At 44.7% G+C, this 18,422-nt stretch overlaps 1 protein-coding gene across 10 annotated transcripts in view; it reads left to right on the plus strand.

The window, feature by feature from the left end:
* Nucleotides 1-18,422, plus strand: part of kcnab2a (potassium voltage-gated channel subfamily A regulatory beta subunit 2a) — a 179,478-nt gene that overhangs the window by 102,190 nt on the left and 58,866 nt on the right. The window contains exon 1 of one of the 10 annotated variants that reach the window (XM_041888392.2): nt 16,907-17,934. The exons of 8 other annotated variants lie outside the window; for them this stretch is intronic. In XM_041888392.2, the coding sequence (XP_041744326.1) occupies nt 17,717-17,934 (218 nt within the window). In that variant the 5' untranslated portion in view covers nt 16,907-17,716. Of the gene's footprint in view, nt 1-16,906; nt 17,935-18,422 lie in introns of those variants that run through there. One more of the 10 variants, XM_041888393.2, reaches the window with a different exon arrangement.

Below are 18,422 nucleotides of genomic sequence, written 5' to 3' on the forward strand. Positions count from 1 at the left end.
GAACTTCAAATAGGCCTACCAGAAGACTGTGATGTAGTGTTAAAAAAATAGGTGCATGGGTAAACTGATTGCTGTTCACGGTGAAAAAAGTAACGCTCCCTATACTTTAAGTGTTTTTTTTTTTTTTTAAGGTGGGTAAATCGTGTTTACTTACGTTTACCCTTCACTAGGCCTAACCACTGCTGGTAGCCTATCCTCTCAGCCAAGGCAATTGTAAACACATGGACACACGCAGAATAGGTAGCCTACATGCAATATAATACATGAGTTTAATCAAAGTTGAATCAGAGTTTAATTTTACACCCTAGTTCATGAGTTGGCCATAAATCATTAGTTAACGCTTGGAGTCTACACAGATCGTGTCATGTTGCCAATATTGTTTTTTCTTTGTAATGGGAGTTGTTGGCCACTAGGTGGTGTAGATGTTCCACCTCAGATTTAGTCTACTGTATTCCATCCTGCACACTCTACAGTACTTAGGGCAGTCATCTCATTTCAGGGCTAATGGTTTGTAAGTAGCCATCTGTGATAATTGCTTACTGCAGAGTGCAAATTATACTGTGACATAGTAAAAACATGTATTTTAAAGGTAAAAATGTATTCCCTTATGTGGCATGAACACAACCAGTCATGAGATTTGAGTCTGATTGTCAAAGAAATTCTCTTCAAAAAGAAGGCTACCAAATAATTCCATCATCCAACTAGTGCACTGTGCACCCGCCATTTGACAAATGGAAAGAGACATCTGTTACAAAACACAAAAAAGTGTAATGACATTTGGCGATTGTCATTAGGTCTACACTCCTGTAGCCTGTACTTCTGTAGTTTGCTGCAGGGAAATTACATTACTATGTGTAAACTGGAGTGACGGGGAAGTAGCTCCTCTCTCCAGCTTCTAAGATGCCCCCAAGTTTGTGCCGTTGTTGCTCCATATGTCCTTGTACAACGTAAGCTACATATTAACGGAACTCTCATGTTTTAATGTTGAATAAAGTATGTTGTTGTGTTTTCTTGAAAGTTCTCCTTGACATTAATTGGATTTCATTGCACTAATTACTTGTAATTTGTTCAATGATTATTCCTCTGCTATTTACAGTGCATTCGGAAAGTATTCAGACCCCTTCACTTTTTCCACATTTTGTTACATTACAGCCTTATTCTAAAATTGATTTAAAGTGTTATTTTTTCTTCTCATCAGTCTACAATACCCTATAATGACAAAGCAAAAACTGTTAAAAAATAATAATACTGATATTACATTTACATAAGTATTTAGACCCTTTACTCAGTACTTTGTTGAAGCACCTTTGCTGACAAATTGACCTTTTCTGTCAGGACAAAAGTCGGGACGCCTGAAAAGGGGCTGAAATACGGGACGCAAATACAGCTCTGTCTGTCCCGATCTCATTGGCGCGGGAAACTGTAAGGGCCCAGTTGAAACAATGTTACAAGTTCGCTAGTGGGCTGGACCCGGTTGATACAATAGTGCAAGTTCACTAGCTAAAGCTTAAGACAGACCGAGAGACAGGCGGAGTAAAGAAATGAATGCGATTTGAAAGAACCTGAACCAACTGTCACTGGTTTAGGCTAAACCATGACGGAGGTGGGGGTGTTCCTTTCATATGGAATACGCTTTTATTTTCATATTTACCTCTGTAGCAGTACAAAATAGAATTGTAAACAAATGTTTTAAATGATTAAATTAGAGACCCCCCAAAGTTGGACTTTTGTTCCATTTAGGGGAGCTCATGTCTCATTAGGGCGGCTCAGAACCCCGTAATTTGCACACTGGTTTACTGACTGTTTACAGGGTGAGAACTAATCTCACAGTATGTGATACTGTAGTTCTTGATTTTGGGACTTTTCAATTTGAAAACCATTTAAATGGCCTACTGCATGTCCCGATTGTCCTCCGTGTCAGTATGTTCCAGCTGCCTGGCAGTAGTGCTGGACAGATGATTCAGTTAGTTGGCAGTAGTGCAGCACAGATGATTCAGTAAACTGGCAGTAGTACAGCACAGATGATTCAGTAAACTGGCAGTAGTACAGCACAGATGATTCAGTAAACTGGCAGTAGTACAGCACAGATGATTCAGTGCTGTGGCTGTGGCTCCGCTCCTCTGTTTTCTTCACTGAAGGTGAACATGATGTGCATCTGATGAAGTCGTCTCTGCTGTGACCTCTTAATGCTTTCTTACACCATCTCAGGTTGGCTCTGGCAGGCAGCTTGTCAGAGCCCATGCCAGTCAGTAGTGGAGCGTAGACCGAGAGCCCTGTCACTTCACCTAGTGTCAGCCTGCAATACTCCTACCACCACCGCTACTTCCTCCAACACACTTATGCTGCACAAGTCAAAAGCCATGCTGCAAACACACTAATGTGCCCCAATGGTGTTTGTGCATGTGTGTGCATGTTCAATGGACCGTGTGTCTGTGTGCTAACAACTGTGTTTGAGTACTGTGTGTATAATCAGGAATGGTCATGCTAAACATCTCATCAGTCTACACACAATACCCCAATAACGACAAAGCAAAAACAGGTTTTTAGAAATGTTTGCAAATTTATTACAAATAAAAACATAAGTATTTAGACCCTTTACTCAGTTATTTGTTGAAGCACCTTTGGCAGTGATTACAGACTCGAGTCTTCTTGGGAATGACGCTACAAGCTAGGCACACCTGTATTTGCGGAGTTTCTTCCATTCTTCTCTACAGATCCTCTCAAGCTCTGTCAGGTTGGATGGGAAGCGTCGCTGCACAGCTATTTTCAGGTGTCTCCAGAGATGTTAGATCGGGTTCAAGTCTGGGCTCTGGCTGGGCCACTCAAGGACATTCACAGACTTTCACAGAGTCCCGAAGCCACTCCTGCATTGTTTTGTCTGTGTGCTTAGGGTCGTTGTCCTGTTGGAAGGTGAACCTTCACCCCAGTCTGAGGTCATGAGCCCTCTGGAGAAGGTTTTCATCAAGGATCTCTCTGTACTTTTCTCCGTTCATCTTTCCCTCGATCCTGACTAGTCTCCCAGTCCCTGCCGTTGAAAAGCATCCCCACAGCATTACATTTTACATTACATTTAGCAGACGCTCTTATCCAGAGCAACTTAGTTAGTGAATGCATTCATTTTTCATACTGGCCCCCCGTGGGAATCGAACCCACAACCCTGGCGTTGCAAACACTATGCTTTACCAACTGATGCTGCACCCCCATGCTTCACGGTAGGGATGGCATTGGCCAGGTGATGAGTGGTGCCTGGTTTCCTCCAGACGTGAAGCTTTGCGTTCAGGCCAAAGAGTTCAATCTTGGTTTCATCAGACCAGAGAATCTTGTTTCTCATGGTCTGAGAGTCCTTTAGGTGCCTTTTGGCAAACTCCAAGCCTTTTCCTGAGGAGTGGCTTCTGTCTGGCCACTCTACCATAAAGGCCTGATTGGTGGAGTGCTGCAGAGATGGTTGTCCTTCCGGAAGGTTCTCCCATCTCCACAGAGGAACTCTGGAGCTCTGTCAGTGACCATTGGGTTCTTGGTCACCTCCCTGGTAAAGGCCCTTCTCCCCCGATTGCTCAGTTTGGCCGGGCGGCCAGCTCTTGGAAGAGTCTTGGTCGTTCCAAACTTCTTCCATTTAGGAATGATGGAGTCCACTGTGTTCTTGGGGACCTTCAATGCTGGATAAATGTTTTGCTACCCTTTTGCTACAATCTTGTCTCGGAGCTCTACAGACAATTCCTTCGACCTCATGGCTTGGTTTTTGCTCTGACATGCACCGTCAACTGTGGGACCTTATATAGACAGGTGTGTGACTTTCCAAATCATGTCTGATCAATTGAATTTACCACAGGTGGACTCCAATCAAGTTGTAGAAACATCTCAAGGATGATCAATGGAAACAGGATGCAAAGGGTCTGAATACTTATGGAAACAGACTGTTGGCTTAGATTGTTGACAACATGTTAAGTATATTTTGTCTACAAATGTTTATTGAAAACAAATACATTTGCACAATGAGCACTTGTTCGCATAGACATGACATGAGTCAAAACACCTCAAAACAAGACATGGTATCAAAACACCTACGACTCCCCACATGGCAGCTTCTTGTCATTGTTGCTAGCTATCTGACCATTCAGAATCATAACACACGGCCTTCTGCCTCATCGATGTGCACACTTCAATTTTGTGACGTTATCAGCCAACCCATCTATGAAGTTTTTTTGAGAATTTCCAGAACAATCTGTGATGCCAAAAATATTTTCAGGCCATGCTGGTGTGGAATCACACTTTTCCTTTGTCCTCTCTCAATCCCAACACACCCTCTGTCTGTCGGGCTTATGACAGTAGAGCCCTCTTTTCTGCTCTACTTGCTTCTCTGAAGATGCCCCTTTTGCCCATGTATTATTAAGGGCTCCCACCCCTCCAGGGAGAATACAATGGATCCAGTCTAGCAGAAGCCGCTTCTCCAGGCCTTGCGTAACTTGACACATTTTTTAAATAAAAAATCCACAAAGCAGCGCCCACTCTCCTCCTCTACTCTGCCTCTCGTATCGTGTGGGCCCAAACTCATCCTCCCTCTCCAGCTCCCTCTCCCTCCCAGCCCCCCTCAGATCCAGCTAACAAGGCTGTTGCCGTGCAGTCCTTTGCAGTGCGTTGTGCTTTTTTCCTCTGTCGGCCCCAGAGTTATTTAAAGGCATCGTGTCAGTGTCATTAAGGCCTGGGACCCTTAGCAGGACCACCAAAGTGGACCAGGCCACACTGAGACACTGAGGATTTCTTAGAGGGTCAGAAGGTCAATGATTTACTGGGTAACTAAATAGCTGAGTGGGTAACAGTATAGCTGGGTATCACTCCAGCAGCACCCTTCTGACCATGTGAGCGGAGTATATGTTCCATTGCTGGACTTGTGACATTGGGTACCCTGTACCACCCTAGAGATGTCACAGAGGGTTACCCAATCAACAGCCGTGCAGGGGAGAGCCAGCTGTCTCACAACATCAGATTGACCTCTACTCTAATCTGTGTGTCGACACTTTCCAAGACCAGAGATAAACACACCAATACTGGTCAACATAACCTACGCATCACCCTACATTGGTTAGAGAGAGGGACTGATCAGTGGTCACACCCACCTGAGTGCGACACCCCAGATGGCTTACACTGTGATTATAAAACTCTTAAGTGACTTTTCTTTAAACCTGTCCACATGGTCTTACCTAGGGTTGAATGGCGAGAACCCGGTTACCGGGATTTACCGCCCAAAACCACTCCCTTTTCCTGGGATAAATAACTGAGAGAAACCGGTAAATTTATAATAAATTATTTATATGAACACCATGTCATGAAATGGAACTGTTCAATTATATACAATGTCTAAATCTGGCTTATCTACGGCCTCTGCATGATGAATCAACGCTCAGGGTGGTGACAGACCATCTCAGTATGGAGCACAGTTCACAATGCGTGTAGTAACATTTTTCTTGTGACAGGTAGGCCTACATTTGCTGCAGCATAGCCTATGCCAGTGGTTCCCAACGTAACAAAATGAGGAAAAAGTAAAGGGGTCTGAATACTTTACGAATGCACTGTATATGCTTTATAATGCTTTTGAATGACACTTCCGGTTTTGGTGGGAAATACCAGGTTACCCGGGAGAAAAGTGATTTATTCTCAATGGAACATTTGTAAAATACCGGGAAAATATTCAACCGTAGTCTTACCCTGGAGGAGCCTCAGTGCTGCTGAACACAAGCAGGCAGGAGAGGGGGATGTTCTGTGGAGAAGGGACAGATTATTCCGGTCCGTCTTTCTTTTCTACCCTCAGATTAGCAACAGGCGTATTCCCCGGCCTGTGTAGTTGAGTTCAGTTGAGTTCAGCGCCACACACCTTGTTACACGAGGCTTCACACTGAACGCTCCGCAGGTCTGTCAACTCTCATGTCCTCACTGCTGGGCTGAAGCTGTAATGGCCCATCTCTCATGCACTCATATCCAGCCCTTGGGACCAGTGCCTTGACACAGCACTAATACAGCCACGTTATGTAATCAGGCCTCCCGCTCCCCTCCTCTCCTCTACTGTCTTCTCTCTGTTCTGCGCCACTTGGCTGTAGGGCCAGCTGAGGGGCTGTGTATGGTGCTGTGGTTCAGTCTCATGAGGATCACAGTGGCATTCAGGGTCATTAAGCACAACTGACATTACATTTTTCCTAATGAAGAAATCCTGATTTACTGACTTGATTATTAAAATGGATGGGGTATTCAGGGTTGTAACTGACAACAGTAAGCTATGCTAATGATTACATCCCTGATGTCCCTTGAGAAGAGGGGCAATGGTATTTCCCATGGTTAGGGAAGCAGCAACCGGGTCCCAAGGGCTAGGAATGATCAGTAACAGCCATTGATCCAGCTTTCAACCCAACACTCTTGTGCCTTTCCACAAGATGTAGCCTAGCTAAGACAGTTGTAACATTACTGTTATTTTGGTTTTGCAAATGGATCGCCGCAAAGCTTGACACTTCGGTCAGTCATTTAAGTTGACCCCTAGTTGATCTGGCTGGCTTCACTCTATGCTCGTCTGGTTTGCAGTGGTGGACATTAACTCTAATATATCCCTATTCCCCTGCCTCAATGACCCCTCCCTTGTTATGTCTGTCTCAGACAGCCTCCCTGCCATCAATCCATCTTACACAATTATTACAATCCTCTCTAATGCTGCTATATTCAACTCTCGGCCAGCTGACCAACATTAACATGGCTAAAACGTCTCGCTACTATGCTCCACACTGCAGTAACAAACACTGGCTAGCCATACCTCACACTATCGCAATGAGCTAAACATTTTGGATGGAGGGAAAGAGACACAGAATGAGATGGTGGGAGGGAGTTCTGTCTTTAGTTTTATACAAAGCTCAGTTTGAGTTATTGAAGCCTGCAATTTGATTTCAGGCTTCAAAGGCATCCCTCTTCTCTGTGTCTGAGGATCTGTACAGTAGTCAGTAGTCACCACACAGACACAGTGGGCTCCAGAGACTGCCTCGCAGGCAGGCAGACAGAGCTACTGTGTGGACACACAGGCCTTGCTGGCCCCCTGCAGTGGTAGCTGTCAGTGTTGGAGCTAGCTAGAACCCCAGAGAACAAATTAAGCGCCAGAAAGACTAAACTTCTGTATAAACTTTAAATTATAATGTCCCTTTCAGTACATTGTTCACACGGTAGTTTTGGGGTGCCTATTATTTTATTTCTGCTGTGTTTATAAGAAGTGCATGCCTGAGGGTAGGGTAAGTAGTAAGACAATGTTATGTAGCATAGCTTTTGCTGTATAATTGATCATGCAATCTCGGGCCACTAGCTAGGCCTATTTCCAGCCCTACAGGGTCCGTGTCAGCAGGACAGGTTGTTGTTGAGTGACTTCCCAGAGGCGTCATTATGATATGGCTGCATCATCGATTGGTTAAGCTCCCTGCTGCCCAGGACAGGACTGTGAAGGAGGACAGGCCAGGAACATTTATTTGTCAGCTGGGTGGGTTTGCGCATGTCCATGTTGTGTGGCTGTAGTTGGTCAGAGAGCGACATTCTACGATGTATCATTGCTATTGTATATTTTTTAGCTGTGATTGCATTACTTGCCCAGGTTGGTTGTAGAGCTCTTCACCGCTGTGCCTCTAAGAACATGTGGAGTATAGCCTAGCCGCTGAGCTGTAGTCGTGATCAGTGAAATCCCTGTGCACCGTTGTCCTATTCACTGCCTCTCAAGCTCCCCTCTCTCTCCTCTTCCTCCCACTCTCAGTGAGTGGGCCCTATCAGCACACTGCATTCTCTCAGAATGATTGAGTGTCCAGGAGGGATTGTAGCAGCTTAATAGATTTGGGATAAATTCTGGTTGGGCTCTTAATCAAAGGCAGAGGGCACAACATAAGGGAGAACATGGGGATGTGGAAAGGGAAGAGGGAGAGAATGTATTTCTTTCTTTAGGTAGGGGCTTTGTTGAATTGCTGACTGACATAGAAAATCAAATGACATCAAGACCTTCCCCTCTACCATCAATAGACATCAATCGTTGGTTCATTATTTAAGGTAAGGATGATAGACCTATATCTCCCACCACAATAGTGTTCTTTATCCTAAGATTAAAATATCTAGGGAAGACATGTAACCCTAAGCAAGCCCATCAAAATACTTGAGCACTGGCCTGCAGTTGAAAAGATGTTCAGCAACTCTTGGTAGGAAAATTGAGGTTTTCTTAAGAAATAAATATTATATAGTTAAATCTATGCAGGCCTGCAGTGCCAGGACTCTGTCATTTGTATTTATTTTGGATCCCCATTAGCTGCTGCCAAGGCAGCACCTACTCTTCCTGCGGTCCTGCAAAATTATGGCAGTTATACAATTTTAAAAACATTACAATACATTCACAACAGATTTCACAACACATTAAGTGTGTGCCCTTAGGCCCCTACTCTACTACCACATATCAACAACACAAAATCCATGTGTACGTGTGTGTATAGTGCGTATGTTATCGTGTGTTTTGTATGCATGTGTCTGTGCCTATGTTTGTGTTGATTCACAGTCCCCGCTGTTCCATAAGGTGTATTTCTATCTGTTTTTTAAAATACAATTTTACTGCTTGCATCAGTTACCTGATGTGGAATAGAGTTCCATGTAGTCATAGCTCTATGTAGTACTGTGCGCCTCCCATAGTCTGTTCTGGACTTGGGGACTGTGACGAGACCTCTAGTGGCATGTCTTGTGGGCTATGCATAGTAGAGTATGATATAACCATTCTAATCATTATTGTGTAGTACAGCAATACCTAAAAGGCTTAATTTAAGGATAAATGTTTTTCAAATGAAGCTCAAAGCACATCCTCCTGCACATCTGTCTGGTAGTCCCGTGTGGGTAGAGCATGGCGCTTGCAACGCCAGGGTTGTGGGTTCGATTCCCACGGGGGACCAGTACAAAAAAGTATGAAAATGTATGCACTCACTACTGTAAGTTGCTCTGGATAAGAGCGTCTGCTAAATGACTAAAATGTCAAATGTATTTTTTTGTGCTTAATTTTATCTCGCAATTTACGAGGCCCAGGTATTACGAGGCCCAGGAGTGAAGAGAAGAGGCATTGTCATTAAGCCTATGTGTTGGAGCAGCAGACTAGGAAGCGAATAGGAAGTGGTGATGGACGGTTGCTACTTTATGTGGCGGTTGCCCGGGTCTGACCTCTGCTGTGGGTGTTCCGTCCAGAATGTGGAGACAAGGAGAGGCAGTCAATTTGGACTATTGAGATGAGCTCACCTTGTGTGTGTGGGCATGCATATTTATTCCAACAGACTTTTGTTTTTCGTTTCAACCCTCTATAAACTCTCTGAGACAGGCGTGCTAAATGTGTGACACTGACTAAGTGTGACGCTATAAGCGGAGAGTCACCCTGCTCTTCATGCTATGTGTCGCTCTGGTTCCTGTCACCCCCTGTCTCTGCTGCGGCTCTCCCCCGCTTTTCTCTTTCCTTCCTCGTCCTCTGTAATAGTCTAGTCCAGTGTTTCTTAATACTGGTCCTGGGGACCCATAGGGGTACCACAGTATTGCCCCAGCACTACCACACTTGATTCAACTCATCAACTCATTATTTGAAACAGGTGCATTGGTGCTAGGCAAAAACAAAAATGTGCACTCCTTTGGGTCCCCAGAACCAGGATTGAGAAACACTGGTTTAGTTTAATGGGACAAGAAGCACATTCAAGTGCTGGAGTGGGCTGGTGTGGAGTGGGCATGTTGATACTGTCTGGGCAGCCTGAGCCCCTGTCCCCTGGTCCTGGCCTCCCCTGGTCCTGGCCTCCCCTGGTCCTGGCCTCCCCTGCTTCTCCTGGAGCGCAGCGGCCTGGGGATTCACGTTTCCACGGCAATGGTGGAGAAGAGGATCTTATGTGTGTGTGCTGTGAGGAGTGTGGGGGCGGCGAGATTGAGCTCCCTGATCTCACGCTCTGCTGCTCCACCATGAGAGGAGAGGGCTCCCCCAGCACCCTGCCCTCCAGTCAGGCACCCTGACCAGAACCTCGAACAACCCTACGACCCTGTTGCACAGAGTGTGACTGAGGGTGTAAGTTAGGGACTCGATGGCCTCCTGCATGTGATGTGTCTACAGCTGTAGCTGGGAGTTACAGTTGGTATGATGAGTGTTTTGTAGAAGGAGCAATACAGTGGCCCATGTGAAATCCAAAATTTCGCAGATTCTATTTAAATCCTGGTGAGCAAAAGGTCAGGGTTCTAAGAATAGTCCTGTCAGTTCGTTGCAGCTTGTCTGCTGGATTATTTTGATGGAAGTTGCTTCTCCACACTGCATTACTGGCCTGTCTGTTCCTCACAACATCTTTATTAATATCTCTCCCAGCAGAACCGACTAGCTGCATGGGACGTTAGATAAGGTTCAATATTAGAGTCCTTGTAACGCGTGCCTCTACTGTCTCCTCACTCCTTCAACCAATAGTGTGTTGACTCTTATTACCAAAGTGTTTATTACCTTCCACCATTATTATATTAAGCCAAGCTCATCCACTCCCCCTGAACACGGCAATTGTCTTACAGATCAATTGCACTGTCGCCTCAAATTCCAACTGCAGTAAAAATTGTTTCCCCTGTGTTTTATATCATATTGTACAACAGCTGATGAAACTAACACTGTAAAAGTGTGAACAAATTAAACAATGTTGTTTCCTGATAGTTGCTGGTTGAAAATACAATCTACACAGGACCTTCTAATAGGACATCTACTTTGTGCATGACACAAGTAATTTTTCCAGCAATTGTTTACAGACAGATTATTTCACTTATAATTCACTGTATCACAATTCCAGTGGGTCAGAAGTTTACATACACTAAGTTGACTGTGCCTTTAAACAGCTTGGAAGATTCCAGAAAATGATGTCATGGCTTTAGAAGCTTCTGATAGGCTAATTGACATAATTTGAGTCAATTGGAGGTGTACCTGTGGATGTATTTCAAGGCATACCTTCAAACTCAGTGCCTCTTTGCTTGACATCATGGGAAAATCAAAATAAATCAGCCAAGACCTCAGAAAAAAAATTGTAGACCTCCACAAGTCTGGTTCATCCTTGGGAGTAATTTCCAAATGCCTGAAGGTATCACGTTCATCTGTACAAACAATAGTCCGCAAGAATAAACACCATGGGACCACGCAGCCGTCATACCGCTCAGGAAGGAGACGTATTCTGTCTCCTAGAGATGAACGTACTTTGGTGCGAAAAGTGCAAATCAATACCAGAACAACAGCAAAGGATATTGTGAAGATGCTGGAGGAAACAGGTACAAAAGTATCTATATCCACAGTAAAACGAGTCCTATATCGACATAACCTGAAAGGCCGCTCAGCAAGGAAGAAGCCACTGCTCCAAAACCGCCATAAAAAAGCCAGACTACGGTTTGCAACTGCACATGGGGACAAAGATTGTTCTTTTTGGAGTCTGATGAAACAAAAATAGAACTGTTTGGCCATAATGACCATCGTTATGTTTGGAGGGAAAATGGGGTGCTTGCAAGCCGAAGAACACCATCCCAACCGTGAAGCACGGGGGTGGCAGCATCATGCTGTGGGGGTGCTTTGCTGCAGGAGGGACTGGTGCATATCACAAAATAGATGGCATCATGAGGAAGGAAAATTATGTGGATATATTGAAGCAACATCTCAAGACATCCGTCAGGAAGTTAAAGCTTGGTCGCAAATGGGTCTTCCAAATGGACAATGAACCCAAGCATACTTTCAAAGTTGTGGCAAAATGGCTTAAGGACAACAAAGTACAGGTATTGGAGTGGCCATCACAAAGCCCTGACCTCAATCACATAGAAATGTGTGGGCAGAACTGAAAAAGCTTGTGCGAGCAAGGAGGCCTACAAACCTGACTCAGTTACACCAGCTCTGTCAGGAGGAATGGGCCAAAATACACCCAACTTATTGTGGGAAGCTTGTGGAAGGCTACCCAAAACGTTTGACCCAAGTTAAACAATTTAAAGGCAATGCTACCAAATACTAATTGAGTGTATGTAAACTTCTGACCCACTGGGAATGTGATGAAAGAAATAAAAGCTGAAATAAATCATTCTCTCTACTATTATTCTGACATGTCACATTCTTAAAATAAAGTGGTGATCCTAACTGACCTAAGACAGGGAGTTTTTACTAGGATTAAATGTCAGGAATTGTGAAAAAATGAGTTGAAATGTATTTGGCTAAGGTGACTGTAAACCTCCGACTTCAACTGTATGTATGTATATATATATATATATATATATATATATATATATATATATATATATATATATATATTTATATATATACATATACACACACACAGTGCATTCGGAAAATATTTTACTTTTTCCACGTTTTGTTACATTCCAGCCTTATTCTAAAATGGATTAAATAGTTTTTTTCCCTCATCAATCCTCACACAATACCCTATAATGGCAAAGCAAAAACAGGTTTATCACATTTACGTAAGTATTCAGACCCTTTACGCAGTACTTTGTTGAAGCACCTTTGGCAGCGATTACAGCCTTGAGTCTTCTTGGGTATGACGCTACAAGCTTGGCACACCTGTATTTGGGGAGTTTCTCCCTTCTTTCTCTGCATATCATCTCAAGCTCTGTCAGGTTGGATGGGGAGCGTCGCTGCACAGCTATTTTCAGGTCTCTCCAGAGATGTTCGATAGGGTTAAAGTCTGGGCTCTGGCTGGGCCACTCAAGGACATTCACAGACTTGTCTCGCAGCCACTCCTGCGTTGTCTTGGCTGTGTGCATAGGGTCGTTGTCCTGTTGGAAGGTGAACCTTCGCCTAGTCTAAGGGACTGATTGCTCTGGAGCAGGTTTTCATCAAGGATCTCTCTGTACTTTTCTCCGTTCATCTTTCCCTTGATCCTGACTAGTCTCCCAGTCCCTGCCGCTGAAAAACATCCCCACAGCATGATGCTGCCACCACCATGCTTCACTGTAGGGATGGTGCCAGGTTTCCTCCAGATGTGACGCGTGGCATTCAGGCCAAAGAGTTCCATCTTGGTTTCATCAGACCAGAGAATCTTGTTTAACATGGTCTGAGAGTCCTTTAGGTGCATTTTGTTGGCAAACTCCAAGTGGGCTGTCATGTGCCTTTTACTGAGGAGTGGCTTCCGTCTGGCCACACAACCATAAAGGCCTGATTGGTGGAGTGCTGCAGAGATGGTTGTCCTTCTGGAAGGTTCTCCCATCTGCACAGAGAAACTCTGTAGGTCTGTCAGTGACCATTGAGTTTTGGTCACCTCCCTGAACAAGGCCCTTCTCCCCTAATTGCTCAGTTTGGCCGGGCGGCCAGCTCTTGGAAGAGTCTCTTGGTGGTTCCAAACTTCTTCCATTTAAGAATGATGGAGGCCACTGTGTTCTTGGGGACCTTCAATGCTACAGATATTTTTTGCTACCCTTCCCCAGATCTGTGCCTCATCATAATCCTGTGTCGTAGCTCTACTGACAATTCCTTTGACCTCGTGGCTTGGTTTTTGCTCTGACATGCACTGTCAACTGTGGGACCTTATATAGACAGGTGTGTGCCTTTCCAAATCATGTCTGATCAATTGAATTTACCACAGGTGGACTCCAATCAAGTTGTAGAAACATCTCAAGGGATGATCAATGGAAACAGGATGCACCTGAGCTCAATTTCGAGTCTCATAGCAAAAGGCCTGAATGCTTAAGTAAATAAGGTATTTGTTTTTTATAAAAACAAAATGCCCAAAAATCTAAAAACCTGTTTTCACTTTTGTCATTATGGGGTATTGTGTGTAGGTTGATGAGGATTATTTATTTTTTAAATCCATTTTAGAACAAGGCTGTAACGTAACAAAATGTGGGAGAAGTTTCTGAATGCACGTGTGTCTATATGTGTGTGTGTGTGTGTGTGTGTGTGTGTGTGTGTGTGTGTGTGTGTGTATATACATACATACTACCGTTCAAAAGTTTGGGGTCACATAGAAAATAAATATTTTTGTCCATTAAAATAACATCAAATTGATCAGAAATACAGTGTAGACATTGTTAATGTTGTAAATGGCTATTGTAGCTGGAAACGGCAGATTAAAAAAAAAAAAAAATGGAATATCTACATACAGTGAGGGAAAAAAGTATTTGATCCCCTGCTGATTTTGTACGTTTGCCCACTGACAAAGAAATGATCAGTCTATAATTGTAATGGTAGGTTTATTTGAACAGTGAGAGACAGAATAACAACAAAACAATCCAGGAAAAACGCATGTCAAAAATGTTATAAATTGATTTGCATTTTAATGAGGGAAATAAGTATTTGACCCCCTCTCAATCAGAAAGATTTCTGGCTCCCGGGTGTCTTTTATACAGGGAACGAGCTGAGATTAGGAGCACACTCTTAAAGGGAGTGCTCCCAATCTCAGCTTGTTACCTGTATAAAAGGCACCTGTCCAAAGAAGCAATCAATCAATTAGATTCCAAACTCTCCACCATGGCCAAGACCAAAGAGCTCTCCAAGGATGTCAGGGACAAGATTGTAGACCTACACAAGGCTGGAATGGGCTACAAGACCATCACCAAGCAGCTTGGTGAGAAGGTGACGACAACAGTTGGTGCGATTATTCGCAAATGGAAGAAACACAAAATAACTCTCAATCTCCCTCGGCCTGGGGCTCCATGCAAGATCTCACCTCGTGGAGTTGCAATGATCATAAGAACGGTGAGGAATCAGCCCAGAACTACACGGGAGGATCTTGTCAATGATCTCAAGGCAGCTGGGACCACAGTCACCATGAAAACAATTGGTAACACACTACGCCGTGAAGGACTGAAATCCTGCAGCGCCCGCAACGTCCCCCTGCTCAAGAAAGCACATATACAGGGCCGTCTGAAGTTTGCCAATGAACATCTGAATGATTCTGAGAACTGGGTGAAAGTGTTGTGGTCAGATGAGACCAAAATGGAGCTCTTTGGCATCAACTCAACTCGCCGTGTTTGGAGGAGGAGGAATGCTGCCTATGACCCCAAGAACACCATCCCAAACATGGAGGTGGAAACATTATGCTTTGGGGGTGTTTTTCTGCTAAGGGGACAGGACAACTTCACCGCATCAAAGGGATGATGGACGGGGCCATGTACCGTCAAATCTTGGGTGAGAACCTCCTTCCCTCAGCCAGGGCATTGAAAATGGGTCGTGGATGGGTATTCCAGCATGACAATGACCCAAAACACACGGCCAAGGCAACAAAGGAGTGGCTCAAGAAGAAGCGCATTAAGGTCCTGGAGTGGCCTAGCCAGTCTCCAGACCTTAATCCCATAGAAAATCTGTGGAGGGAGCTGAAGATTCGAGTTGCCAAACGTCAGCCTCGAAACCTTAATGACTTGGAGAAGATCCGCAAAGAGGAGTGGGACAAAATCCCTCCTGAGATGTGTGCAAACCTTGTGGCCAACTACAAGAAACGTCTGACCTCTGTGATTGGGTTTTGCCACCAAGTACTAAGTCATGTTTTGCAGAGGGGTCAAATACTTATTTCCCTCATTAAAATGCAAATCAATTTATAACATTTTTGACATGCGTTTTTCTGGATGTTTTTGTTGGTATTCTGTCTCTCACTGTTCAAATAAACCTACCATTTAAAATTATAGACTGATCATGTCTTTGTCAGTGGGCAAACGTACAAAATCAGCAGGGGATCTAATACTTTTTTCCCTCACTGTATATTTAATTAAAAAGTAGCTACAAATATTCCAATGTTTTCAAAAACGTCAAAGAAATGGTTTTGACGGTATATGAAAACCATCCTGTGGGTATTTCAAAATACCCCGGTATAATGTGTATATACGGTATACCGCCCAACCCTAACGTGGTAAATTTGTTAATAGACCAATAAGAGTTACAAACCTTTCAACCAATAACAGCTCGATTTTAGTTTTCCCCTCCCCACTCAGAACACTCCCAGACAGTCCTAGCTAAATTCTTGCTTGAGAAATAGTGTTTTTGCCAATTTTTTGGCCCATTTTAATGGCAGTCTATTACAGTAAGGTACTTAATTGTTACCCAGACATTATTTGATATTGGTATAAAAATGTCTGCATTGGGCGTTAAACAGTAACACCTCATGCAGGCAGTAATTGAATACAGGCTATGTTCTATCTCTGTATTTTTATTCATTCTTACTGATGTAACGAAATGTTTCAAATTAATAAATATGCCCGTAATAATTAATTTTCAGTTAATGACTGTTGCCATGTTTCAGTTTGAGTGGGAACTGGGGAGACGCAACGATGCAGCGAACTCCGCTGTAATGCGCCTGTGACACTCCTGGCTTAGACATGCATCAGGGCAGATAATGTTACATAATAAATATTTCATGCCTCGTTGCCCGCCCATGTGAGAGCAGCCCCCTGGTCTGGGGCCAGTGGCCATTCTGCAGCACTAAGCATTCAGCCTACTCTAACTGACTGGACCAAGATTAACTACTTGCCTCACACTATACCTGAACTGGACAACGCTAAACCTGACTGGACCTCACTGGACCTGACTGGGTCACACTGGACCTGACTGAACCAAGCTGAACCACTCTGAACCTGACTGGACCAAGCTGGACCTGACTGGACCACGCTGGACCTGACTAGACCACCCTGGACCTGACTGGACCACCATGAACTAGGCCTACACCCTGCCACAGTGACTTAGCCATGCTGGAGCAGGGAAGTAGATGAGAAGTGGATCAAAAATACACCAGCCAGCCTATCTTATGACAACATGAGAGTTCTCCCTCTTTTGCCCCCTCCCCCCCCTCCCGCACTTGCTACTGTAGCTCTCTCAATATTCCTCTCCATAGCATCTCTCCATATCCCTCCCTCCCTTTCACCTCCTCTTCTCCTGCCTGCGCTCACTCTGCCTCTTTGCCATGCGCTAGGCATACACATGTAAGTTTAATCCGGGAGACAGAGGAGGGATGGGAGTCTGAATGAGTGGTTGCCCTCTGATTGACACCCAGAGCTGCTGAGTATTCACACAACCAGGACAGCTGTTGCTGGGGACTTATTGCAAAGGAACAGAATTTCACCTCCTGGAATAGTTCATATCCTCCTGCCTCTATCTCTTTGTGCTGATGTCTCCGGTCTCAGATCTTTGCAGCGCGAGGTGTTATCTGTAGCGCTGAGCTCCAGATTTAAAGGAAATTGCAGGACGACTAAATCTGCCTGTCAGCCTCTGATTACTACAGAAAGTCTAAGTGAGACAGACGGCTGAATCGAGGATAAGCCAGTCGAGACTGCAAAGGGAGATTCATTAAACTGCTCCACTCTTCATAGGACACTGTACTTTTTTTGGAGGGCGCGTCTTCGTCTGTTTTTGTGTCTGTGCCAGGACCGGGACTGTGTTCCTGTGCCTGCAGTCTACAGCGGCCGGTTGTTGTTTTCTGTAGCAGACAGAGCAGAGAGACCCACACAGGCTGAGGCAGTGTTGAAGCAGGACAACCTCTGTAGGAGACTACTCTCCTCGCTTCTCTCCTTTTCTCTTTTCTCTGCAGACATAGCTGCCCACCCTGACACTGACAGCAGTGGGTGTTGGTGTGCTCTGTGCACAGATAGCTTGACCTGACCAAGGGACTGTCCAGACTGAGAGGTGCCTTGTCTTACAGACTGACCCACCACAAGCTCTAACCGGAGCACCTTAAGCCGTTTCAGGTGGCTCCCAGTCCCACCCAGGATGCAGGTGTCGTTAGTGTGTACGGACCACAATCGTGGAGGGGTGAGCCGCAGCACAGAGGAACGGCTCAACCATCGCCAGAATGCCAACAGCCCCAACACAGGCACCCGCAGCAAGTTCAGGGCTGTGGCCATGGTGGCCCGTAGCATGGGACAGGTCACTGTCCAGAGCCAGCCCACGTCCAGCGACCAGAGCATACGCACTGGCATGAAGTATAGGTAGGACAGACTGCATGACGTATAGGTAGGACAGACTGCATGACGTATAGGTAGGACCGACTGTATGAAGTATAGGTAGGTCAGACTGTATGAAGTATAGGTAGGACAGACTGCATGATGTATAGGTAGGACAGACTGTATGAAGTATAGGTAGGACCGACTGTATGAAGTATAGGTAGGACAGACTGTATGAAGTATAGGTAGGACCGAATGTATGAAGTATAGGTAGGACAGACTGTATGAAGTATAGGTAGGACCGACTGTATGAAGTATAGGTAGGACCGACTGTATGAAGTATAGGTAGGACCGACTATATGAAGTATAGGTAGGACAGACTGCATGACGTATAGGTAGGACCGACTGTATGAAGTATAGGTAGGTCAGACTGTGTGAAGTATAGGTAGGACAGACTGCGTGACGTATAGGTAGGACAGACTGTATGAAGTATAGGTAGGACCGACTGTATGAAGTATAGGTAGGACCGACTG

This window comes from Coregonus clupeaformis, chromosome 10, assembly GCF_020615455.1.
Source record: "Coregonus clupeaformis isolate EN_2021a chromosome 10, ASM2061545v1, whole genome shotgun sequence".
Taxonomy (NCBI): Eukaryota; Metazoa; Chordata; class Actinopteri; order Salmoniformes; family Salmonidae; genus Coregonus; species Coregonus clupeaformis.